The following is a 25,888-nucleotide window of genomic DNA, read 5'->3' as shown; positions in this document are numbered from 1 at the left end:
AACATTAATTTCCCAACTGTTATCTTCGATCCCCACAAGATGCCGCTGTAGAGCTTGCATCGTCCCATGCAATCAAGCGCACACACCCAAAAATTGCTGGAAAAGGGAGCTGGGCTTTCCGGCAAATTCCAGCTACGTTTCTGGAAATCTGCATGAAAAAGTTCGTGCGCAGCTCCAAGGAACCCCGCATCACGGGTTTTCGGCTATGCTTTGAACTTCCGAGTTATTTCTTGGTTACTCTTCAATACAGAAAACCAGACCTTTGTCATTTCAATGATTTTTTTTAAATTAAATAACTACGATGACTTCCGATCCCAGCACACATCATATTTGCCGTCTGCCTCCGAATCGAAACTCACAGTTAACGCGTTTCAGTTTTTTTTTTTATAAGCCTGCTTATATCGGGAGGAGATGATAAAGTTGTCGTCACATATCTGTTCTGCGCCCATCACCTTTTTTAACTTCTAACACTACCGCATCCATACAGTTGTGAATGGAACTTGGGGGGGTTGTTGTTTTTTTAAAGAAAAACTATTAAAATGCAGTTAGCCCACACGCGTATAAAGCAGTTTGAGATAACTTGCAGAAAGACTTCGACCCAACTAAAACGCAGGAGAGAACTCTAAGGCGGCCGGCTCCATCCTCTCCAGATGTAGCAGTGTAGCACAGCGCACGGCTCTCCTTACGCCAAACGGTTAACAGACTGTTACTTTCCGTCCTAAATCCGTGCCTACCATAAGCCACAGATAGGGTGACGTCAGTGTCGAAACACTGAACTAAACAAGCCATTTTCACATGCGTAATGCTCGAGTAGAGTGCAAACCAGCGCTAAGACGTTCACTAACAACTGCTGCGTGTGGCACCCGTTTCGGCAGAGCGATTCATTTTTTTTTTCCTCCCCCTCTTCCTCCTCCTCTCCCTCCCGTCCGTCCGTCCGTCCTCGACCGAGCTCTTTTCTTCGCGGTGAGGTCTCACACACACCCCACCAGCCGGCATGTCTGCGAAGCCCAGCGAGGAGCCTGGTTCGGAGGGGAGGTGGTTCGGGGAGGATCTCGACCAGCCCGACCGCTGCGGGGGGACCGTGCCCCGGTTCGGCGGGGCGGGTGGGGACCCGGGGGTGGACCAGAAGCAGGAGATCTGGAAGGATGATGCCAGCGAGCAGAAACAGCCACAGCAACCTGACGGCAGCCGGCAACAACCCCTTGTTGCCATGGAAACTGCATCTACAGGTAAAGGCAGGATGCAGGAAAAAATACTACGTGCTCAAAGCCAATTAGCCGGACAGTCCAATGTGTGGTATATATATATGTGTGTGTGTAGTTGAGTTTTTAAATGGCCTTTATATTTTAATGTTGAATATGACACGGATCTACAGCAGGAATTCTTCCTAGGGAAGTTAAAAAAGTGAACAAAAGACATTCAGCCGGGCTCTTCTTGTCTGAGGAGCTGTCCCGGTTTTATGGCGCTGACGTTATTTTGTAAAAGTTAACTAGTCCGCACTTGAATCGTATCGTCGCGTTGAGTTTTTTTTTTAGTCAGGAGAAATGCGGCTTGCGTTTTCGAAACAGAAAGGGGATGTTTGAATTTTGGGAAAGTCTTTTTAGAAAATGGCTGTCGTGCTCTCCAGTAAGTTTCACGATTTAAGGTGGTGGGTCTAGCCCGTCACGGCAAAAAAAAAATCGTAAAGTTGCGGTGTTTTCACCGTATAACAAAGTTTCTTATTTAAGGTGTCAGCAGTTTTCCGTTGCATTTCATACCGCGTTTTTCTCAGACATTCTCAAACCTCCATTAGTATTTGAATCTGTGAGGTAAACGGATACAGGGAGAGAAAATATGATGACTAATAATCGTGGCCTAAACGATTATTAATAATGTTTGTATTTGTCTTTTCTTCAAGCTCGAGTTATCACTCAGTGATGTGGAAATGCAGACGGCTGCTCACAATAAATAATCATAATAATTGTGTTTGCGTTGTGCTGCCTCAGGATTTTTAGTTTTCGCCTATCGGGGGCGGGGAGGGAAAGTTTTCCCACGGCGAGGTGACACGGATTTGCGACGTCCTGCGAGATTTTGAAGGGAACGGATGCAGCGAGTCCAGGGGTGCGTGGCAGGGCGTGTGTGAGCGTGGTTTCTCGGCTTATTCCGTGAGCTTGCAGCTCGGGTTTGGACAGGAGGTTCCTTAGAGTAGCGTCCCTGCGAGAGCGTGGAAAGTTCTTGACGGCCAGTCGGGCGCAGCTCTCCTCATTTTAAAAAAATACATACGGCCTGGATTATCATTTTAAAGGCTCACAGGTCGGTCAGAGACACTCGGCGTGTCGGGACTCGGTCCGTCAGACCTGGGCTTCCAGTGTGCATTAAGAAGTGGCTTTTAATTAACATCCTATTCCTGAGTGGCAAATAGCTGCAGAAAAGTGATGTGACATTTTTTTTTTTTATTTTACAAGCCCAATCATTTGCTAAGTTTGTTCATCTATGATGTGGGCACAATGAACCAACTGACAAAAACTAACAATAAAGGTTTCTAAAGACATGTCTCCGTTTTTAAAACAGAGCTTGTTTTGTTATATGAGGATCTGCAACACAAATAATAGGAACAGGAGCTTTTAAAGTGCATTAACTGAATCCCTTTGAATTATTTAGTCACATTCAGCACAGTATATTCTTGAATGAAGTCCTGTAGATATACGTTTTCTACGTTTTCTAAGGAAGATTACCGTGTCATCTTCCTTCATTTTAGTTTTCTTAATTTCACAATTCTTTAATCGCAGTGCTGTGGCTTTCATTTTTCTAAGAAGGTCAAGAAATTATTAAAGAGGAAGCTTTAAAAATGGCACCCACATCCACAGTCCTCAGTCACAGTGCTAGTACAGATAAAATATGCAAGCAAATGGAAAAGTTGATGTACTATAGCTGTGTCACAGCCTCCCTTGTCTTCTGTGAGACAGGGAATGGGAAAGGGCAGCAAGGAGGCTGGGACTCTTGGGTAAATATTTTGGTGTTTGGAAATATATCAGGTCAAAGGACAGAGTGCTCATAATAGTGGAGAGATCTTCCGGAGCTCTGCAAATATCCAAACACAGGAGGAAATAGTAGCCTCCCACAGTTTCCTCCTTTGAAGAAAAGGATTATTTTAATTGTTTTACTCAGAAGAGGAGTGTAGTGCCTTCGCTGTTGTTTTCCCAGAAAATAGTCAGACAAAAGCACTAGCTGACAGAAACAGCAGGGATGATGCCAGCCTTCTTCACCTGGCACCGAAATAAAGGTACACATAGTGGGCAGGTTGAATTACCCAACCCTGACATATGTTTGTTTGTACATTTGTATGGCCCTGACATAAATGAAAACCGGTAGCTGAAGTGGTTAGCTTATTCCTTGCTGGGAGCCTTAGTCTTTAGGCATCTTTTTTGGGGGGCTAAACTGTTATGCTGCAATGGAGTGGCGCCCCGTCCAGGGTGTACCCTGCCTTGCGCTTGTTTCTTGCTGGGTAGGGTTAGGGTTAATGACCAAAGCGGTTTGAGAAATGACATGACATACACTGTTATGTGTTGTAGTTACAATTTTTAAGAAATATGTATTCATGAGAAATTTGACTTGTTTTTATTTGGTTATCTAAAATAGATTATTTTTTATCAAGTATTATAAATTAGTAAACTTTTAGTAAACGTGTGATTTAGACTGTTCTAATGTGGGCATAGGTCATTATGTTTTATATAAGTCCAGCTCCAGCAACATGGCACAAATTAGTGCTTTCAGTCTCTATAGCCTTCACTCAGTACGAATCTTGTCATTCTTACTTGACCACTTCAGAAGACTGAGGAGGAAAAAGGGATGTGAAAACATGCAGCACCTTGTACAGCCTACTAAATAAATCAATATGTTCCAGTTTCATTTCTGCAATTTTTCTACATCTGGTACAGCATTAAGGGTGACCACTACTTTGAGTTTTAAATCTCTCCTAAACGTCCACAGTTCCGGTAATTCCATTTTTGAGTTTAAATATTGTGTAGCAGATGTACTTGCTATTTGATACAGTGAAAAAAACCGAATGCAAGTCACTGATCTTGGTAAAGATCACTGTCTTTTGTATGCATACCTTAGTTTTCCTTTTGTTGCTTAATATTACTTTGTTTTGTAGACATATATTTGTTACTTTTTCATTATTTGTCTTACTGTAGATTGGTGTGGCTTTACAATGAAATATAGAACATCAAATATTCCAGGCCTTTAGCAAGCCTGCTGGAAAGGATTGTTTGGACAAACTGGTCAATAGTGTAGTAGTTGAGCACAGGAGTCATTGACGTTTTATGGTTCAGAACTCTGAAGCCTCTATGGAAGTAAAAATAAAAGTTTATTAACATCTTCCTTTTAGTTCAGGATTCTGGTTTTCTTGGTTTAACAAGGGCTATTCACAGACAAGGTGTTTAAGTTTAGAATAGGAAGGGAGATACTGTAGATTCCCTAGAGACTTAATTACAGAGGGTAATTAGTTGGTCATTCTAACCTAATTTTCTTTTTTGCATGTGTGTGTTGCGAGATAGAAATGTTTTAAAGCGTTCACCATGAATATATAGGTAGTTTATGGCTGTTGCCACTAATGATTCCAAATAATTTCGCTTTAGGGAAGATTGAATGGGGTAGCCCATGGAAATGTAGTAACGAGCAGGAACTTGCGTTGGTATTAAATGCAATGTGAGCAATGTGCCAGAGCAACAAATGTTGGATGGTGACTGTACATCAGTCTTACTCAAGTGAAGATGCAAAGACACATTCCTGCTTTCTAAATGGCCATGCCTGCCAACAGTCAGGTGGTTTCCCTGTGTTAATTCAGTGGTTTTTGGAGTAGTCCTGATGACAGGTGAGGTTCTCACTGTTAGTTCAGGAATTTTCTATCACGCTATGGGGCTCTCAGACGATTGTGAGCAGAATGGATCTCCTACTTCCTGATTTCAATATGGATGCAACAAAGATCCTACATAATATTGACATATTCCATGGATACACTTTAGGCTCCATTTACACGCTGTCAGAAGTCCTTTAAATCTACATATATAGTTAATTTCTAAATTATTTCTTTATTTGTGACTTTGCTCTTTCTGCGAATGCACTATTTTCAGGAGCTGCTCTATGCTCATTTGGCTTTCTGTCTCCTGTCTGACACTTCGTCATAAGATTGTTTTTCACCAGTACCTCTCTGTATTTTATCAGCAAGGTCTCTATACAACCTGCGTATCCCTAAGCCTTGCATGCTGAATGCTGATCAAAACTCTGATGTAACCCTTTTCCACACATCCTGTGGCTGGTACAGCAGTATCATCTGCATAATGATGCTTTGTACTATCTGGAATGTGGTGTGGACAGCAGCACTGTTTCCAGTCTGACCGTAATACACTGCAGTGATGTGACAAAGCTGGCTGTTTATCTGAAGTCAGAAAACACTCTGAAGCTGTCATGCTCAGCTGGGCTTTTCTTACCCAGGTTTGTACAGTAGGTTTGACTTGGCTTGGTTGTGCTGCGTGGCAATTTGTTGGATCAGTACACCATATGCATTTGAGCTTTGTGCGTTAGCTTGTCATACCTTATAGCAAAAGAGCAAATGCTGTCTGAAGGAAACTTACTGGCGACTTGGGCTTTAAGACATTACAAAGTGTCTAAACTGCAACAACTGGGAACATGCTTGGAAAGACTGCAAAAGGTTCTTCCCACAGGCAGGCATTTAAGGTAACTGTGAATTGGCCCTGATCATGATATGAATCACACATGAGATTCTCTTGTCACTCAGAGAGTTTTCCCTGTGTTTTTTGTATGACAGTCAGTTATTGTTTACAACAAAGAGCTAGGAAATTAAAGTGTACATACTGTAGCTCTCTGAAGCTCATTGGTGCACAGTGGGTGCTAAACCTGTTAAATTATTACAGTATATGCTTTCCCTCTGGAGCCCTTGAAACACTTTTTTTTTTAGCTTTACTGACTTAAATAGTAAGGTCAATTCAACAACATAATGTATCTATGAATGACCTGAAAAAAAGCAGGAAATTAAAAAAAAATGTGCTTTAAAATGCTTTCTTTAAATGTTACTAAGTTGTTCTGCATAGTTATTCAGACCCTTAGCGCAGGGGGTTCTCTGAATATTCTTGACCTCATGGAACACCTCCTGTTTTACACATCATGATGGACTTAAACATTAACACTTTGCCAAATATGATTTTAAAAAGTTGTGGCCAAAATTTCTCAGGACATTTTAAAAGCTACCACATAAAAAATATTGTAGCACAATTCATTATATACAGTATATTAAAAAAAATTGGAGGATCATATGAAGTCTATATTTCTGGATTGTGAGAAGACTTCAGAGAACTTAAGAAAGGATGCAAATGAGAGGACTCCATATGGCCTAATTAACTTGTTTGTTTGCATAAGGATGACATACTATCTTTGAAAAAGGGTTAAAATAATCAAAAATGTACTTTCTGATTGTTACCCATTTATTACAAATGAAGGAGTATCTAATGCTGGTGAAGTGTTACAGATCTAAATTGAGATCAATCATCACTGTGAAGTGGCAGGCATATTTATGTGAAAGTCTCACTTTATGCATTGTTAAAGAACTGATCTTCAGTGTTTCCTGTCACTCTGTCGATATTGTCTGACACTGTCAAACTTTGAGCTGAGTTGTTATTTATTCTTCGTCTGCACTGCTGTAGTCTTTCAGCCTGACAGTCTCTATGGATTCCAGAGAAATGTGGGAGGTGGGTCATAGCTTCTAAAAAGAAGATGATAAGAAAAAAGGACAGAGTGCATAGCCAAAGCATGTACAGTAATAGTTTTCAGTTTCATTCAATTCATTTATTTATTCAGTGTTGCTTTACAAAGCTAATGTAACACTTGGGTGGTGGTTAGAGTTAGAGTGCATTGCATCATTTGCAGATTAGAGCCTGATCCCTTACCCATTAAATAAACATGGGTGTGTTTTTCTTTTCATTATGCAATGCGGAATGATGCTGTAATTTGTCATTGCCACTATGAATAGGCTGAAATGATCAGATCTGCATAATGTGGTTTGAGCTGGTCTGTCAGAAAATGCACGTAAACTGTTTTGCAAGTGCCAGATTGTCCTGTCTCTCCCTTTTAGGCATCTCTTGATTTGGGAGTTGAATGCTTCTGCTTTTATTACAGTGTTTTTCCCACTATAGCTCTGTGACTTGTGCTATCCAGTACTGCCTATGTGTGGGCATGTACCTTGTAATTAATACATCATGCACTTTGAGGAATAATAGCCCTCTGTGTTTGCTTCACACAATCTCAGTGCCCATTTCACTCAAGATTCCTGCAGTTGGCAAAGCCAGTAACACCTGGTTTCAGGTGTATTTCTGGGGTAATCTAGGTATTATGTATTTATATTTGAACCACTTTTCCATTCTTTACTCTCGTTCACATTATTTTGAAAACAATAAAAGAGTAAGATCATTTTTGCATTTCCACATACAATTGTTCTTCTGCGGAGGACTTTTTTATTGAACCATTTTATCTCTGTCAGTTTGTTGCCTTAGCTTTCAAGCAAGGAACACTGCAAATGGAAAAATCTATTTTTGGACTGCAAAAACAGACTGATCGGTGGTGGTATATTCTGATTTAATTGGGTATCATAATTCTTTCAGAGCCAATTAGTGAGAGACTTTGAAGGTAGTGTACTTCATTCTTCTGCTCGGGAGTGACATCCTACTGCAGAAAGCCTTAGGAACAGGGATTTCCAGTAAATATTCAGGATGTTACCTCTCGGCCTTCTCAGTGTTAGAAAATAAACGTGTGTGAACTCATGGTAAATATATGCTAAGTTCTAAGTGTTTGCCAGCAGTTATATCAGGGGATGGATCAAATTGCTGGAAATCATACAGACAGTTCCTTTATTGAGGTGCTTCTAATGTTATTTTTGTCTAAATGTTTTACTTCTCATAAGGTGTTCATTTTACTTGTCACTACCCCTGTTGTGTCTTTATTTGTAATCTTTATGTATCAGGAGCTCATATTGAATGAATGTGTTTTCATGCTTTTTCCAGCAATTGTTCAGCATTTTTTACTTAAAGCCTAGATTGCTTTCATTGATGAAATAAAAATGGAAAAGCCCACAGTGAAATGACTGGAAGCAGTAATGCATCCCACATGTGCTGTGGTATATTTAACACAGTATTGGCGCCTGGGAACAAACCTGCTCGCTAATTCACTGATAAGTTGGAAGTAAATTGATTTGTCAGTGACACTTTCTCCAAGTTTATCACCATCCATTCCTACTTCATTGGTCGTTCTACTGAACTGAACATAAGATAGGGTGCTGAATGCCGACACACAAGCACCAGGTCATCTGCTTTGATGTCCGTGACTGCATGGTGTTGTTGTTAAGGATGAAGCCTAAGAAGTAAGCCATGCTAGTGTCTAGGATAATGGATTGTTCTTTGGTGTCCACCCAAGCAGTATTGTATTGCATGACCTTGAGGATGCTGATGCGCCCTGATGTACCTGATACAATGAGATCATGTTAATATTGATAACAAAATACCTCTGACATTAATACGTTTTGCCATGGTAAAGAGTTTAAGGTGGTTTAACAGAGAGCCATTCTGATGCAAATAAATAAGTTAATATGACTTAGTCTTAGTGTTTCCACTGCTCTGTGTAACGGAATTGTAATATATCACAGCTTGTATCTTTAAACAGATCAAAGACACAGAAATGCAGTTTTTCAGTGGCATCTACTCATGCATGTGAAGAGAAGATCATAAGGTGTTTATAAAGCTATTTATTTCTTAGTTGGTTTAACTTGAGAGTGACCAAAAATAGATATTCAGCTATATAGTGGAGCACTACAGTCTGTGTAAAGTAATATGTACATATTGCACACATAGGTCTCCTTCGTATTGAACTCAGTGTAAAAATTAGTGGTTCAAGACGTATCATCTCCCGATGTGATTGAACAGAATTCCTATCATTCTTAGTTTAAATCTTGTGTTAAATATCTACACATCAAAAATACCAAGGAACATGAAAAGTTCTTTCCTGAACTCATGGTACAAGTCCACGAGGACACACAAATGCTTTTACTTAAGGCCTTTAATGGAAAATTCTAATTCTCTTTCCTGTAATTTCTTTTCTGAAGGGAGATTGAGATTGAATTGAAATTTGAGGGTTATATAAAACTGCATATTTCCATAAAGCTGAATTTTTTGAGTGTCTGTTGAAGAATTTTTTTAAAAACAAACTATTGCAAATTCTAAATATGGTGAACTATCGAGTGAGATTCTTTGTACCTATGATTAGACTTGATGAGACCTGAATAAAAGGGCGAGAAGAAGAGTGAAGTCTGAAGCCTCACCTGCTGTTTTGCAGTCAACATGTGCACATGAAGTACCTCCTGGGCATGGCGGTCAGGTGTTCCTGTCATGCTGTGTTATTTCATTCACTGGGGGTGAGGAAAGCACTCTTGTTTGTGCATTGAGAGCAGAGCTTGCCTTGTGTGTGTATACACTTGGCTTTCTATGACAGATGCTAATCTCAAGCAGGGTGGTCCTGCGACCTGCATGCACAAAAGGCCAGGTAGCCAAGAGGGGTAAAATCCAGGGGAGTTAATTCTTTGCCTTCCTGGGTTCTATTGCAAAAAATAAAAACGCACTCAAAAACCCCATCAACCACAAGCATCATTTATGCTCTTTACGTGCTAAAGACTGATTTGTACCCATGTAAGAATGAGCAGGAACACCATTGCCACTAATCGCATCAGTTGCCTTACTAACACCTACTGTGTAGCCATTTACAAAGATTATTTCCCTTTGTAAATATCTATGGCCTCTAGGGGCAGGTCTGCTGTGATTGCATCCCCTTTCTTAAGCTGGCCTGCCACTCTCTCTCTGCCACAGAGCACAAGCAGTTTATCTGAACGCAAGTAAGGTCATTTGGAGAAAGGGTCAGTAGACTGGCGGATAATCTGAGAAATGGTAAAGATGTTTTCATTACCTAAGCAGATGTCAGAGCTTTGCTTTCATATCTTTCAAGCGGTTGCTTCTTTCGTTTACATGCTGTAGCAGCTGGGTCTATGAATGTCTGTATGGAGTAACTCCCTTCTTTAGGCCTGTACCTCTAAGGCACTATTCCGACACCTGTTAGCCTTTCTTAAAGGGCTAAAGTCTCTCATCCACTAAAATACATGCAGATAAGTAGAATTAAGGTTGGAAGTTTGTGCTCTCTAAATGTACTTAGACACAGTCAAGGCCTTGTCACATATCATCATATGTGCAGTGATCACAAAAAAGGAAATGGTAGTCAGAAAACAGATCTTGTTGTGTGGACAGGCAGGTAGTAAACTCCCTTTACTGCAGGTTCCCCTGGTCCACGTTTGGACATGCAGTAGCTGTGATTAAGGGACACACATTGCTCAGTGATAGCAGCAGGTGTTGATAATCCTTCCTGTATAACAGGGAGCTTTGGCCGTCATTGACTGTGGCTATTGGGCTTGGAGAAAAGAATACATATAATCAAGTGGAAATAAATGTACGGCAAGAGGCTGATCTTGGACAGCAGCTTCTGGGACAAACAGAGGACCCCGTTGTCTCTATGCGCTGACACCCTGAACTCCAAACTACACAGCAGCTCTGCACATGATCAGGCCAGCTCCATAGAGTGTGAAGGGAGGACACACGAAATGTGAATTGGAAAAGAAGTGAGCGATGAACCTATGACATTAACCTCTGAGAATCTTTGAGAGATTCCATCTCTGAGAATGCAGCATGTCTTCCCAGTTTTCATCAAGCTGCCCCAAAGTACACAAGAGTTCTGAATGCTGATCACACAGACAGGAGTTTATAAGGGGCTCCTAAACATTGAAACATTTAAACGATTTTAACAAAGAAAGTATGTCTGTCTCATGTTGAGTTGTACTATTGTAGAAGAACCTACAACCCTGCTATTTTCAGTCTTGAAACATTTCTCCGTTTAGGATGCGGGTGGTACAGTCTTTGCCAGTGCAGAAGTTTTATTCTTTTATTGTTGTTGGACTTTGAACAACACTAAACACTGATGGTAAGACCACAAAGTAAAGTGCACAGTGCACATCCTTTTGGATGTCTGTTTACTTTAGGAAGTAAGGCACAGAAATGTTTTTAAGATTGAGGAAATGGTAATTAGTCATTGCACAATGGCTGTAGTCCTGCTGACTACTGTTTGTTTTCTTATACAGTAGGACTGTTGTTTTCTATGTTTTAATGAAAAAAGCCTTTCGAAGAAATCTCCTCCCATTTTAAAATGAATGTTTTAAAGCATGACAGTTCTTCTCCTGAGCATATTTCAGCCAGTGGTCCTATTTGATGCAGCTGAAGCAGGGGTGTGCAATACTCTCTTCAGCCTTCAGTGTTCTTTAGCTTCTGTCACCTCAAGTAAGTTAAGGGACTCGGGATCGGTCGTGTGGCTTGTGCCCGGAACATGGACTTGTACTGGAATCGCTTTGAGCAGCCAGATCAGGTGTCTGATTCTCTTCCCGGGTCAACTTTTGTACTTTGGCTCTCTTCTGTGGTTGATTGCCCCTTAACTGCTAACTTCAATGCTTCAAATTAAATTACTGGATAAAAGTAAAACTTGTTTATAGCTTCCTCTTTTCTGAATACTGTGTTAAAGTTCAACTAGGAAGATTTCCATCTCTGGTAATTTTAGAGAGCTGAAGCTGTAATCTTCTCTAATATTTTATGAGAACATTCTAAAATGTAATATGTTGTATTTTTGAATGAAGTAAAAAACACATGTGCTCTGTTTGTGTGTTGCCTTTTTAAGCATTTGTGCCCAGTAGCGAAACTAAATGAGGGCTACGCTGCGTTGTGCTATTTTGAATGGAGGAGCTCTGCAAAGTCTTGGAAATTATGCTTTCATTTTCCCAGAAGTGGGTCATATCACAGTGAATTATTTTCAAGTGAAATATTCTACTGCTTGCATTTGATCCCTCTTTGAAATGGTCGGGTAATGTTGAGATGAATTTTGGGGGAGCAGGGTGGTTTCAGATTAACCCATACAATTTCAAGACTCCCCCTGTGCTTGTACCAAGTACCAAGAATATATCAGCAAAAAGCACTATAGACCTTAAAGACATGCACAAGATTTTTTAGATCATTTCAATATATACTGTATTCATCCAAGGTGACATAGAGGCATGTATATTGCTAAAATATAAAGGGATTTGTTTTCTTCATTGTTTCTTTCCTTGAGGTATTCTAGTAGATAGGAGTCCTCTGGGACAATGTTTGCCTGCTTCTGTGTGTCCTTGTAGTCTTGCTTCTCTCATTCTGAGCCTTGTTTATCAACACCCTTGCGGTGCCTCATAGAGGCATGAACAGAACATTGTGCACAAGAAGTAGCAACAGTGAGAGGCACAGACTCAACACAGACTGTGTCCTTCACTCAGGCCAGACTCAGGTCAATTAGCAGAGCTTCCCCTTTGCACTGATCGCAGCTTGCCATCTGGATATACTTTTCTGCCTCTGTTGGGTTCCAGACACCACAGAGGACTCAGGGCTTCCTTTCTGGAAGACCAAAGACTACGCTCATCCTGGCATCCTTAGAGGCAGGAGACTTTCTCTCGTTTTTTTTTTTCCACCAAGACAAAACAGGTGAAGCAGAGATGAGAAAAAAAATTGTTTGATTTCTGATCCACGTTGGTGTCCGTTGACAAAAGAAATCAGCTTTGAGCTGTGTGGCAACACAACTGTGCCAGCACTGCATGTAGAGTGATTCGTCCTGGGCCATTTTGCCAAGGTACCTGACAGGGATTCTGGTGCTTTTGATACTTGGCACCTTTTCCAGTGGCCTCTGAAAGAGCAAGGCTGAGGGCCAGGGGGAGATTAAGTGCAGGGCATCGAGGAGCTATTCCACCTCAGCTCATAGATCATACTGAAAAAGAAACGCGGAGTTGCAGCCAGTACTGTAACATGCTTCAATTCTGTGCAACAACTGCTATACCTACAATGTCTGCAAGGATACGTTTTCTAATTTTTGTCTCCTTTTTTTCATTTTCAGGGGGAAATTCATCCGTGTTTGGGAAATTAACAGCACAAGGTAAATTTTTAAGATGATGTTGTCTGATCTGTAATGCCTATTTTTTTTTAATCTAATGTGAAACTTAATTACTGTGGTTGCGTAATGAAATAAATCTGACTACCCATTAGCAATTGGCACTTGTCATAAAGAGGTGGGATGAATCAAGCTGGCTGCTATTTTTAATCTGGACCCATAGAAGTACCACTTTCAAATATCATCAGTTGTGATTTTTAAAAAATTCATCTTTGCCATAGAACTCATGGAAGAATCAGCTGTATAATTTAGGCTTTGCAGATATGAGTGCACAGATATCCAAGAACTGTTCTTCTGGAACTGTAATTGTTTTAATCCACAAAGAGAATCAACATGTGTTGTGTGTGCACAAGCTTAAGCTCAGCGCTTATGTTTATGTTTGTTTAAAAAAAGCATTGCAAAGCATGAGAACATTATGAATAGTTTTTTTTGCATCTTTCATCATTCTTTTAGTGTTTATTTTTTATGTACTGTATCTGTGCCTAAACTATTGTTTAGATGTGCTGAGATTAAATATACCCAGTCATGTTAGGAATTAGATTAAATTGTACAGTAACATCTTCTGGATGAATTGTCCTCAGTTTGGCTGTTTTACTGTACAGCAGGAGCCCCTATACAGCAGGTTTTGTGGCTAACCATTAGTTCATCAATTTTAAGCAGACAGTTTCACTGTGATCAATTAAACAGGTGATTTGTTAACATTGGTAATTTAGAAATCATTTGGAATGAAAATCAATCTAAAAGCATCAGAGCTGCCTTTACTAAACAAATGACTTGCTTAATCAATCGATCAGTAATGAGTTGGGAGTTTACCCAAATGGGAAACGGTTCACAAAAACGAAAGAAGGGGTCCAGTTTCCCCCAAAGTATCACCAGAGGAAATAAAAACAGCAAATCCTCAAACAGCACACTCTACCCAGACAGGTGCTGTCTGGATGAGCTGAGAACAAGTCATTATTCACTCATCATTTGTTACTGGTTTTACATTTTCCTGCTCCTTCTGATTCTTGTCAGGATTCCAGTATTGTATACAGGTATGTTAGTTTCTGAACTGCACAAAGTCATGTGCTGCACTGTGATAAATCTGGGGCCTTCACTGGAGCATTAATTAACCTTGATTTGATCACCTCATCTTTTGAGCATCAGTCCCTGCAGGTCGAGTGGAATGCTCAAGGTTTGATATGCTGAGTTGTACAAAAAAGAAAGGACTAAGCTCCAGTAAGTGCTTTTAGTGCTGCCCAGGAAGCATCTGGGTTACATCTGTGTTTTTAAAATAATTTTAATGAAATTAAAAAAAAAAATGAAGCCTGTCCTTTGTGTTTGTGTGGCTGGAGCAGGGCTGTGGAAGACCACTCTCCACCTTTTGCAAGACTTCCTGTAAAAGGAGACACAATGCCGAGGCACTTTCCAGAAATAACTTTGTTGAGCAAGGAGGCACTTGCATTTTCCTGTAGAAGAGAGAGAGCTTTTTATATTCCCAGTCCCCAGACAGATCTATGGTCTTATTGCTCAGATGATGGAATTGCAGAGAAATGTGCTGCCTTAAGTGCTGCCTGAGCGCACTCTTCACCCGTGCTCCGAGGTACACTGGCAGCTGATCGGAAACTGCCTTTGTCCTGTAGGGCCTTTGGGCAATTAGCTGATGAGGAATGAGAGCTGCACGCAGAAAAAAACAATGAAGCTGCATGTTGGTTTTCCATTAATAAAGTAAAGTGCACAATAGTCCAGTTTACCTTTCAACTATAAATTTATAATTTTGTTTCCAAAACTAGTGCTTATTATTTAAATAATTTTAAAATTATTTGTTTACTTGACATATTAGTACTCAATGAATAATACTGAGTTTATTGTGTCAAGAGGACAGCACTGTATTCTAAAGCCCTGTATGGCAGATAAGATGAAGTACCATATTTCTATCAGTTCTTTGCAGGTGTAATGATAGAAATTAATCACGGTATGTCATTGAAGAAAGTGCTTTCTTTAAAAACTGCTGAAGCTACTCAAAAAAGACTAAGGCATATTGAGACTGTCATCACATTCCTACCTTCTGCTCATCTCAGAACTTTTTTTTCCCGTACATTTCGGAAACGTCTTTCGGGCCTCAGTTAGCACTGTAAGAGCTGCCCTGATGGATTAACTCTGAATCCCTTGACTGAACTGTGTTTGTATGCAGCTCACTCAGGAGCTGTTGGGATAGCACTCAAACTATCTATCCAACAATAATCCACAGCTAACAAGCCCACAACAAACACCTGCATGATAATGTACTGTATATGGTTCTGTACTTGTGTAACCAATCAGTAGACCCTAATGAATCTACATAGTGAATAGTCACAGCCAGTGCAGTGTAGCCATTCTCTATGACTAGAGCCTGGATTGCTAGTCTAGTAGACGTTAGTGGAGCAACAGAAAGGTAATAAACAAGAGGGGGCCGTTTCGCCCATCTAGCTTGTTTGATTGCTGGAAGTTAACTGCACTGAGTATTAATGTCTAGTGAGAAGACAGGCTATTATTTTCAACAACATGGCTGCGTAGCTTGTTCCGGCTCCCACATCCCTTTGTGTATAGAGCTGGATCCTGTTATCAGTTTTAAATACACTTCTCTTGTTTTCTGGTTTCCTGCCTTGGTTTGTGTTTCTCTGTTGACTTTGAAGAGGTCCACAGAGTGGGCTCGCTCAGTGCTTTGTGGTCTTGTTAAAGTGAGTGGGCACATGTTTCTTAGTTCGTTTTATTTCCAGGCAGTTAGATGGCAAGAAAGGAAACTCCACAGCTGTAACGATTAAAGCTGAGCTGCGCTGAGCAGGGTGATCTGCACACCAATCTAACAGTCTGGTCTTTAATCCCAGCACATTTCTGAGTCGTCTGTCAATCCAACTGCCTTTTTGTCTAGAGAATCTTTCCTTGTTACCCTCTAACTCAATGACTTGGGTATTGATCTGTGTGGTGTTTCTCTGACAGCAGGACAAGGGCCGAATTAAAGTCACTTACTGTACATTTGCTTTCCATTGCTAAACAGGGGCAGCCCTGTCAACAAGCAGACTCCTGATTATGGATTAGGTGGATTTGTCAATATGTAAGACGCTTTCCATTTTTGCCTCTGCTATTACAGTAGTTTATTGAACTAAACTTTGAATGAAATGTAAAGTTCAGGTTTCAGTTCTGAAACTTCTGTTCTTATTGTGATATAATATATAATACGGGGTGTGATTGGCAGGGGGGCGGAAGTCTCCAAGTTCCAAGTTAGAAAACTCCTATTTATGATTTGGATCTGTTATTTGTATGCAAAGTATTTACATCTAATAAGATTAAAAAATTGCCTTCCTCCCATCAAGTAGCTTCTTAACTATTACTAGCTTGCTAACGGTAATATAGTCCCTCATAAATGCATAGACAATGGACATGTCCTAGTTTAATAAGTTCCTCTATTCTTTCTCTTTCATTCCTTACATATCTTTGCTCTTGTAAAAGGCCAGGCCATGGGTTTGGAATTGTATTTCTCCAAGAAAAGCATCTGTGGCAATAACAAACCAAGAGAAAACATGTGGCAGTAATAAAACAATATCTAGCTTGTGTTTTAAGCACTTTTTTCATATATGGATTTCACATATGAGCTATAATTTATATTTAATTTATAATTTTGTAATGCACATTGAAGACATAAATGGGTCTATAATATGCAAGTATTGAAAGTGTGATTTCCAATTATAGTGAGATTGGTTCAGTTTCAGCACGCTGTGTGCAATTTCTAGACAGGGCTGTAGAATAGGCCTTTCTCATTCCTCTGTTTGTGGTGTTCTTGGCTGCTTGGGTATTTATGCAGCAGTGGAGGTTCTGTTAAGTAAATATTAAAGCAGGAAACATTTGGACGAAAGAATACATGCTAACTGGCTATGTATTATATTTCTCTCCTTCTCTCGCCTTGTCTGTGAAATACTGTACACACATCAGCTTGGTTCAGGAAATCTTTTTAATTCCATTCTAATACATTCAAATACGGGGATTAGGGCATTAACTCAATACCAGTATAATAATTGGATGTAGGCTAAAACTTTGACTGCCTTGTAAAGCGTTTTCTTGTGCTACACTGTAAACAATGAAACAGTTTCCTCAAAGATGCAGGTCTGTTTATATTAACATATAGAGTAATTATATTGTTAACACAAATTTGAAACCCTCTTAGGTTGCTTTTTTGTGCAGAAGAGCATGCCCCTGGTCCCCTTTTCAAGACCTTACAGTTGTTCAATTTTAAAAGGTTACAAGGGTTCTGAAAATGGATGGAGGGATGGATAAAGGCTTTATTGGCACACTGTGGTTATGCCTCTGCTGTTACAGTAGTTTATTAAACTGAGCTTTGACTTGAATGTGAGGTTAAGATGTCAGGTTTTCGGTTCTGTTTCTGTTCTTATTGTGATATAATATAGGGTGTGATTGTCAGGGAGGCAGAGGATCCGAGAGAGATGTGTGTGACATTGGGGAGCAGGGGAGGCACCGTGCGTGTGGCGTCTGGGAGCAGGGAGACGCCCAGACTGAGATACAGACGCTACGGTGCAGGGAAGACTCACGGAGCCTCAGTCGTTGCCGTGTCGACTCGCCAGGTTAGGTAATGAAGGCTGTAGAGCGGATCCAGCCAAATGGGAACATCCCCAAGAGTCTTCCACTGCTGCTCCTCGAGAGGGGATAGCGTGTGAGAGAGAAGCAGAGCTGTGAGGTACATTCGGCCTGGAACTCGCAAGCCAAGAGCTCAGAGATACGAGTTAACCTCAAGACGATCTCGGAGGGGGCCATGAAAAGGATTGAGGTGTGTTTGCGTAGGAGACGCTGAGTCTGAGAGTCTCTGAGGAAATTTGCCTTTTTTAACACAACAGGTTTTTACCAAAGGACCCTTAAAAAGACCTGTACTGCCTGACTTTCTTGGTATACAGCATCCCCTACACTGCAGGCCTACTTATTGCTGCATCATTACTCATACAAATGTCTTGAAGCATTTTAGATTTACTGAGCTGTGTAGGGCATTTCTGCTCACACACCAAGGGGAGGGCCTTGTCAATGCAGTCGAGTCATTGTGGTATTGCAACAAATATATAAATCCTCAGTCTAAAGAGCAGCAGCTGGTCTCTGGCTGTAGGTACAGTACAGCACGTCTCTGTGCATGGTCTGCCCCTCCACCTGCACTGCTCTCCTTCTGCCAAGAGTGATCAATGGCTGCTGCCTGGAACTCACTGCCATCTTACAGATGGAAATGTGCTTCTCCCTTCTTTCAGTGAATGAGCCCTAAACTGTCTCATCAATTAAACCTGCTCCTTGATGTCCTTAATAGAACAGGCTTCACCAGTCTTCACAGACAAGTTTCTGGCAGGCACTAACCAAGTCAAGTTGTGTTTTTATTTCTTCTAGTAGTCACAGCTTGCCACCTTATAGGCACCCTCTGGTGTTTTGATGCTTTGAAGACAAGTGGATGATCTTGGTTTCCAGATCTCTTAACAAAGTCCTTGGCTAAACATGGGCTTCACTTCAAAGACCGTTAATATTCTGTGAGTGTTTAGCTTAACAAGCAGTCTGTATACTCACTCTGTTAAAAAAAAAACATTTTAAATCATCACCCTCAGGTTCTAATGAGAAGGTCCAGGAACTGCACATTGTATGTTTTGGATTTTGTTTTCATTTCTTGCCTGCAGGCAGGTAAAGTTCAGGAAGAGTTAAGTCCCATTGCGGCGTGTGTGCATGCAGGAGACATTCCACAGTCGGTCTTAACTAGGTTCACAGTAAGGTGAAGGGAAGCAAACACAAAATAAGGATCAAGAAACATTGCGTTTCTGCTTTCACAATCCAGACTTGTAAAAGGTTAGTGCCCGTCTTATTTTTTCTGTTATATGTGATTGCGTAGCTGTGAAAGAGTCTCAGCATGAGTGTACGGCTGTTAGATAGATTAGTATAACTGTGATGATAAACAGAGAAGCCAAGTTCCATTGTGAACCCCATTAAAGACCGACTTTATTTTCTCTAATGGTTATTAAGTGTTAATGTACTTTAGAAATTGAGTAAAGGCGCCAGATTGAAATTCCAGTTTGTCATTATCTGTATTTCAGAGGGAAAGTGTGTCTTCTTGCTGTGGAAGGTCCACTCACTGGTTTTATTAACAAAAAATGTGCAAAGAAAATGTACTGTTAGGCCTCCGTATTGAAAATGACCATACGGTATCTACAGAATAATATGTGGACTGGACTGACTGGGTGGGACTTATTTATACGTGAAGCCTCAAGTGTCAATCATACATTCCAAACAATTAACAATTAATCAATTAGACAATGCAGGTACTGTTTTTTTATCTCATTATGGAGCTGGTTAAGTCCATGATGACAGATTTTTTTCGGGTGTTAAAAAAGAGAGAACTATTTGAAGCCATCATATATACATACAAGCATGTCAGAGGGATTAAAACATTAATCCATCTGAAAGTTTTAAAGGAAGAGAAGGACAGTCGCCAATACGTTTTCCTTTAGCTGAGGACAGAGAGGCAGAGGTCTGGTTTCAGATGCTTGTGCTTCTCAGAGACACACATTCCAGTAATACAGGGCTGGCATCTCGGACCGCGGGATCTCACTTCTGGTGAAGATCTCTGTTCCAGCTGTTACTTAGGCTCCTCATTTGCTGGATTTACTGCTGTTATTGATAGTCAACAACAGAAGCTCTCCTGAAGTCTCCATAGTGTTAAGAACAAATGTCTCCGTAGGGTCGGTAATAAGATTACCAAGAATACAGTTTTGTTTACAAGCGCTTATGAAACTCAAAATGCAAACCGGTAATATACAATACAGAAGTAAAAAGAAAGAAAACATTTTTTAAAAATGCAAAAAATAAAACTAAGTAACACATTAGAAGCTAAAGTGCAAAGGCAGAGCTTTAAGAGAGTTTTAAAAAATGTCGGCTGTTGCAGAGTCGCTAACGAATCAGGCCAGTGAGCTCCACAGACATATGGCTACTGCACAAGAGAAAGGGCTGCTGGCCGTTGTGTGGAGCCGGGTCTTCGACAGAGTAAGGAATCCTGAATCGGCAGGTCGATCTCAGATCAAGAACTGGGCTGTGTTCATGCAGTAAATTCTTAAAATGATCTGGAGCTAGATAAAACATTCACTGCCTTATATGTAAGCAGGAGGTATTTGGAGAGTACACTGAGTGAGTGCACAAGCCACAGACTTCTGGACATACTGAGGCCTGTTTATTACTTTAGAAAATAATCCAGTTAGTGAGGCGTTACGATAGTCTAATACTGATTTTGATGTGACTCTGTATATAAGAAATAGAACAAGAGAAATTCTAAGATATCTAACATAAAACAAAAATAAGTGAAACCCGTGCCCAAGAAAGCAGGAGAAGACACAGTGCGTATGACTGCAGGAGCAGAGGTTATTCATATTATGTATTTTGTTGTGAAATAATTGGATGAATATGGTTCATAGCTGAGTTGAGATAAGAAATGTATGAGCTTTCAAGACCTACCCTGAATGGAGTTTTTGTGATCTCATCCACCAAAACAGATGAGCTCATCCAGTTCAGTCTACAAAAGTTCAGAGTACGGTTTGCTAGTAATGGGAGGTGGAAAAACAGCCCAGTCCTATGAGACAGCCTTCTGACCAGTGCTTGTAGGCTGGAAATCCAGCTCGCCAGCACAAGAACTGATTGTGCCTGTTGTACGGCCACACGTTTATGTGCTGGGAAGCTGGAGTAAAGCTGGAACAATCCAGTGTAGCTAAGAAAGTGTGTAAGTGTGTAGACTCACCTGCTTTTTCATACCTGAGGTTCCTGTACAGAAGGAATCAGAGTTCTTGTGTACTGTAACATGAATGATCCATCATGAACGGGGGTCATCCAGTTGTCTTTTTTTTATCTATTTACTGTAACCTTCGTTATCTGTCATGGGAGGAGTTGTTAGTTAGCATCATTCTTTCTTATGTTTCAGCAGGCATTAAAAAAATAAAAATGAATTAGAGCCTCCCTTTCTAAAAACTCACTTTAACTTCTGAAACACTGATGTTCTGGGGAATAGTGTGTGGGGAGGACACATTGTTTCTTCCCTCAGACTGTTCTGTCCCTCAAAGTGATGCTTGTGGTGCCAAAATATGGACCTTTTGTGCAGGGAGGGAAGGTATGTTAGCCTGCACCACTGCGGTGACAGGTCAGGGTTGCCCACAGAGTTTTAACATTTTTTTTTAACATCACTTTATTAACCCTATACAATTTCTTGCATTAGGAATTTGTCTTTTCGCATACCCCTGCTTGCTCTCCATGAGACAAACAGACAGGGAGAGAGCCTGGGGTCAGAGTGCAGGGTCTGCCATTGTACAGCACCCCTGGAGCAGCTGGGGTTAAGGGCCTTGCTCAGGGGCCCAACAGAGTAGGATTCCTCTGCCGGCTGCGGGATTTGAACCGGCAACCTTCCAGCAACAGGCACAGAGCCTTAGCCACAGAGCCACCTCTCCGCCCCAATAAGGTCAGGTGCACAACTGATTTAGCTGAGCCTAAGTCTGGAAAGAAAAACTACCACTTCCTTCAGAAATCTGCAGTTATGCGATAATAAATTGCGTAGAGTGAAGCACTGGTCCTTCGTCAGTGGGAGCGTCATTTATGTAAGTCTCAGTGAGAAGAAAAGGGTGCTGGCACCTGGGGTTCTTTAGTTCCTTTCAACTCCATGAGAGCAATGCAGAGTGCCTTGAGGACGATGAAATTCAAGTCCTTATTGTCGAGGGCTTTGTGTTGTACTGTATACCACGACCGGGAGACACTTCTTTAGCCAAAGACTTATGGCAGTCAGGAACAAGCCACCCAGGCATGTAGGCGAAACAGACACCCTCGTTTCTTTCAAGACATGGCTGGGTGAGATTCTTGGATCAATTAACGACTGCCAGGTGAACTAGATGGGACGAATGGCCTCTTTTCAGTTGCGATGGTCTTGTGCTCTTATGTTCTAGCGGGTAGGCTGCAAGTGGCAACATTAGGGGAGACACCAGCAGGCATTTGGTCCTTCTGCCTCAGTGCCAGGTGTAGTGCAATATCCACAGCTACAGGTGCAGAATAACACAGGCCTGATAGTTTTGAAGCAGCAAGCTAGGGAATGTTTTTATTTAGATATTTATTATACTTTATATGTATATACTATTATATTTTATAATATTACCGATGGGCATTATTTTATCATTATATTTTAAATTGTAACCCTCAAGGAGTTCCTTCATCAGCTTAAACACATTCAGTGATCAAGGCAATATACTGTTTATATTTTTTGATATCACTATTCTCCCCTGTGTTGTTTTTGCTCATCTAATATTTGCACAAAGAAATGAAGCAAAATGCTCATGCATTCAATGTGTTTATCGAATCAGTAGACATGTGCTAAGATGTTAATAAACACTCTCTGTTAATTGAAATGTATATTCAAATCATTGAAAGCTACTGCATTTCAAAACGTAATTAGTTTTTGTTTTCAAAAACATTGAAAACCAACTGCAATTACTCGATTTACTTTTTTATTTCTAATTTTTCCTTAATGAATGCAGCATGTGTGGGTGTTGAGCTGTCACCATCTCATTGATATGTTTGCTTGCTGTTTTTCCTCCTCCTCGCTCGAAATAATCATAGCTGGCACCCTGACTACACACCTCTGTTTGTCACAACAGTACACCTACGTACATAAGGATCTGTTCTCGTTTGCTTTGACTGGGCAGAAAGCAAACTTTGTTCCTGGATTTGTTTTTATCTCGGAGGGTGTATTTCAGTGCTAAAGCAGAGTTATGTTAAGACTGATGTCTGCAGCCAGCAGAGACTTTCACTGTGCAGCTGAGTCAGTAGAGACCCCTTGTTCCTGGGAAGAGTTTGAGAGCAGAGGATGTGAGAAACTTTCCAGAGATGGGACAGACGTGGGCTGGAAAAGGGGACAAGCTCTTTTATTACAGACATTTCCCACTCCGAGAATTCGGGAGATACAGAAGGTCACGGTTGCTATTTCAGACTCTTGTAGGAATTCTACATGCATCCATGAAGTGGCTCAGTGCTGACATTTTTTTGTGTGAACTTATCACAGTAGAGTTGCGCTCTGATTTTTTCAGCTTATGTTACTAGGTTTTAAATAATTTATATTTGTATTTTAATGAGAAATATTTTATTTTTCATGACAATTTAAACACGAGGTCTTCTTCTCTTTGCCTGATTTTCAAGATTTAAACATGGGCTTAAGACACTGCTTTGTGGCCTGTGTACACTCCTATTCTCAGTGGCTGCTCAGCAGTACCAGTAGTAACCCTGCCTCTGTGTACACACAGAATTATTCCTGTCCAAGCTGCATGTCCATTTGTAAGAATATACAAAATGTTACAGGGAAATCTAAATAATATTTTCACAACCTGCTTTGTTAAACTTTTGGCTCCTAGCTGCATTGTGTAAAGATGCCCAAGGAGTCCAGTGAACAACACAGCATACTCTACAAACACTGTACTTACTGAAACCACTGTAGTTAGATACTTTATTGATCCCGTGAGGGAAATTGCAGTGCAACAGCAGCTTAGCACAGTCAATATAACACAGTGTAACGAAATAATACAACAATACAATACATACAGTACCACAATAAACAGAAGCAAAGGATAGTTTTCAAGGAGCACTGCAGCCCTAATTCCTTAATTTTGTCTCTTTCTCACTCCTTGCTCATCTGTCTCTCTGACTTGGCAGAGTTTCAGCGAGACCTGACTTTCATTCTCTCCTCTGTTTGTCCCAGCTGAACGACAGGCAGGTACAGCAGGCAGCAGAAAGTTAATTTTGGGACTCTGTCTGTCACAGATACAGTGTAGAGGATCATGTGGTTCTGTGAGCAGGGCAGTGCTGGCATGACATTTGCTAACATGGCTTGAAGATTGCATCTCCAGAGAGCATAGAAATGTCCAAGGATGAGAGTCTGCACACACGAACACAGCCCCCTCCCCACGCTTACTTTTTTTTGCTTTGAGCACTTTCAGTGTTCCAGCTGAGAGTAGCCGGTGCTGTGCCTGAGCACAGGTTATTTGATCCCTCAGTAATAATGCATGAATAATGTAATATAAAACAGAGGCAGGCAGGAGATCGGAAGAGGCTAGTGTGATCGTCTCTGTTCCATTAGGAAGTTACCTCTCGAGCTCCCTAGAGGAGAACTGATGAGTAGGTCAGCTATTTGCAGCATTGGGGCTGTTCCACATCTGCATGAGTCTTTCCTCCTGAAGCGAAGAGAAACAGACAAGCAGATGGAACGTGTTACTTAAAGTTTGTGTGGGTATCAGTGTCATCAAAACATCTGCAGCAGCAATTGTTTTAGGGGGATTATAGAAAAGTGGTATGAATCCGGCTGCTCTTTTAAGCATGCTTCTTTCTAAGTATGAAAAAGGATTCTCTCTGCAGTCATTCCTGCTACGGCAGGATAAAAATAGAATCCCCATGATACCCACTTAAGATACGGTATATAGGACATCAGATAGACTGCAGACCAAGCTCATTTAGCTGTTCTTTGTGCTGCAAGGAGGGAAGCAGCAAGACAAAGCACATCCAGTAATTCTTACAATAGTTGCTGGTTACAACAGAAATTCTGCACTGATAGGTCCAGTGGCTGCAGTATCCCAGCGTTTGCTGGGTTTTTCTTTTCCCTGTCTCCGGTGTGCCAGCGTACAACACATCACAGCTGAGCAGCATACCCTTGTGGAGTGACCTAAATTGCTAACACGGCACCAGGCTATCTCCCTCTCCATCTCTGTTCCTCGCCTCCTCGCTGCCTGTCACATGTCAGGGCACATGTACTCTACCACATGTTCCTTCATCTCTTTCAGGGTTATTCAGGACCCATTTATTCACAGCTCTCACAGGATCTGGGGAGTGCTTCTTGTTCTTTCCAGTCTGCTCATCAGCTGAGCTATACGTTAACCGGCTGATACAGTATGTGTAATGAAACGAAGGTGGGCAGGTTGAGTGTTTAGAGTGTTTAAAAAAACTTTAAAATATCTTTAGAATATCATAGTATGGATTTCAAACACATGTGTATACTGCATATGTAGTGTGTATACATAAATAAAGTGTTGTTATGATGTAGAAGCATGCAGGGTGATTTATTTATAAGAACACTATACCCTGATGTACTGTCTATATCATTGTTATGGTAGTATTTTTGAAATTGCCGTGGCTGTAAAGCATCAATGATCATCATTCTAATTAGGTAGGTTAAGTCCCCTTTTCAGGCCATAAAGGCCCATGGGGGAATGGGAGGTAAGGGCCACCATTTTTCTCAACCATCCGACACTGGAGGTGGAGGTGATGTGGTCAGCATCACGCTCCGGCCGGCCTATTACCCCCGGAAGGATTAACTCACTTGGAAAGCAGGCTGAGTGGACCTGGGAGCTGTCTGGAAGGAATTGGAGCAAGCTAAATCATCTGCCCCTAGCTGGGATTGAACCCAGGACCCAGGACCCAGGACGGCCCTTGCCGTCAGAGCTACCACGACTCCCATTTGAATTAGAGAGACCCTAAATAATGCTTACACTATATGGGCTACAGTACTATGTACCGTGGAAGCGTGTTTTACAGTGCCATTGTCAAACCCTGCGGTTCTCGGTGCTCTTCTCGGGCTGCGCGCGGCTGTGCTGTGAGCCCACTGCTCTGGTGTGATGTGACAGTTGTGTCTTTCCCTGTCTGAGCTGTTTCTGTGCCTTGCGCTTCACGGACGCCACTAGCCGTCTGCTGGAAAGACAGTGGTCTGTTCACAGCCGCCCACATCAGGCTGCGC

At 41.2% G+C, this 25,888-nt stretch overlaps 1 protein-coding gene across 1 annotated transcript in view; it reads left to right on the top strand.

Annotated features, from left to right (window-relative positions):
- The first annotated feature begins 742 nt into the window (after nt 1-742).
- rtn1a (reticulon 1a) overlaps nt 743-25,888 on the top strand; it is a 61,882-nt gene continuing 36,736 nt past the window's right edge. The window contains exons 1-2 of the mRNA XM_088924908.1: nt 743-1,229; nt 13,045-13,083. Coding sequence (XP_088781034.1) covers nt 995-1,229; nt 13,045-13,083 — 274 coding nt within the window. The 5' untranslated portion in view covers nt 743-994. The remainder of the gene's footprint in view (nt 1,230-13,044; nt 13,084-25,888) is intronic.

This window comes from Atractosteus spatula, chromosome 9, assembly GCF_055471065.1.
Source record: "Atractosteus spatula isolate fAtrSpa1 chromosome 9, fAtrSpa1.hap1, whole genome shotgun sequence".
Taxonomy (NCBI): domain Eukaryota; kingdom Metazoa; phylum Chordata; class Actinopteri; order Semionotiformes; family Lepisosteidae; genus Atractosteus; species Atractosteus spatula.
The sequence above is the reverse complement of the archived record's forward strand: the minus strand, read 5'-3'. Positions and strand labels throughout refer to the sequence as shown.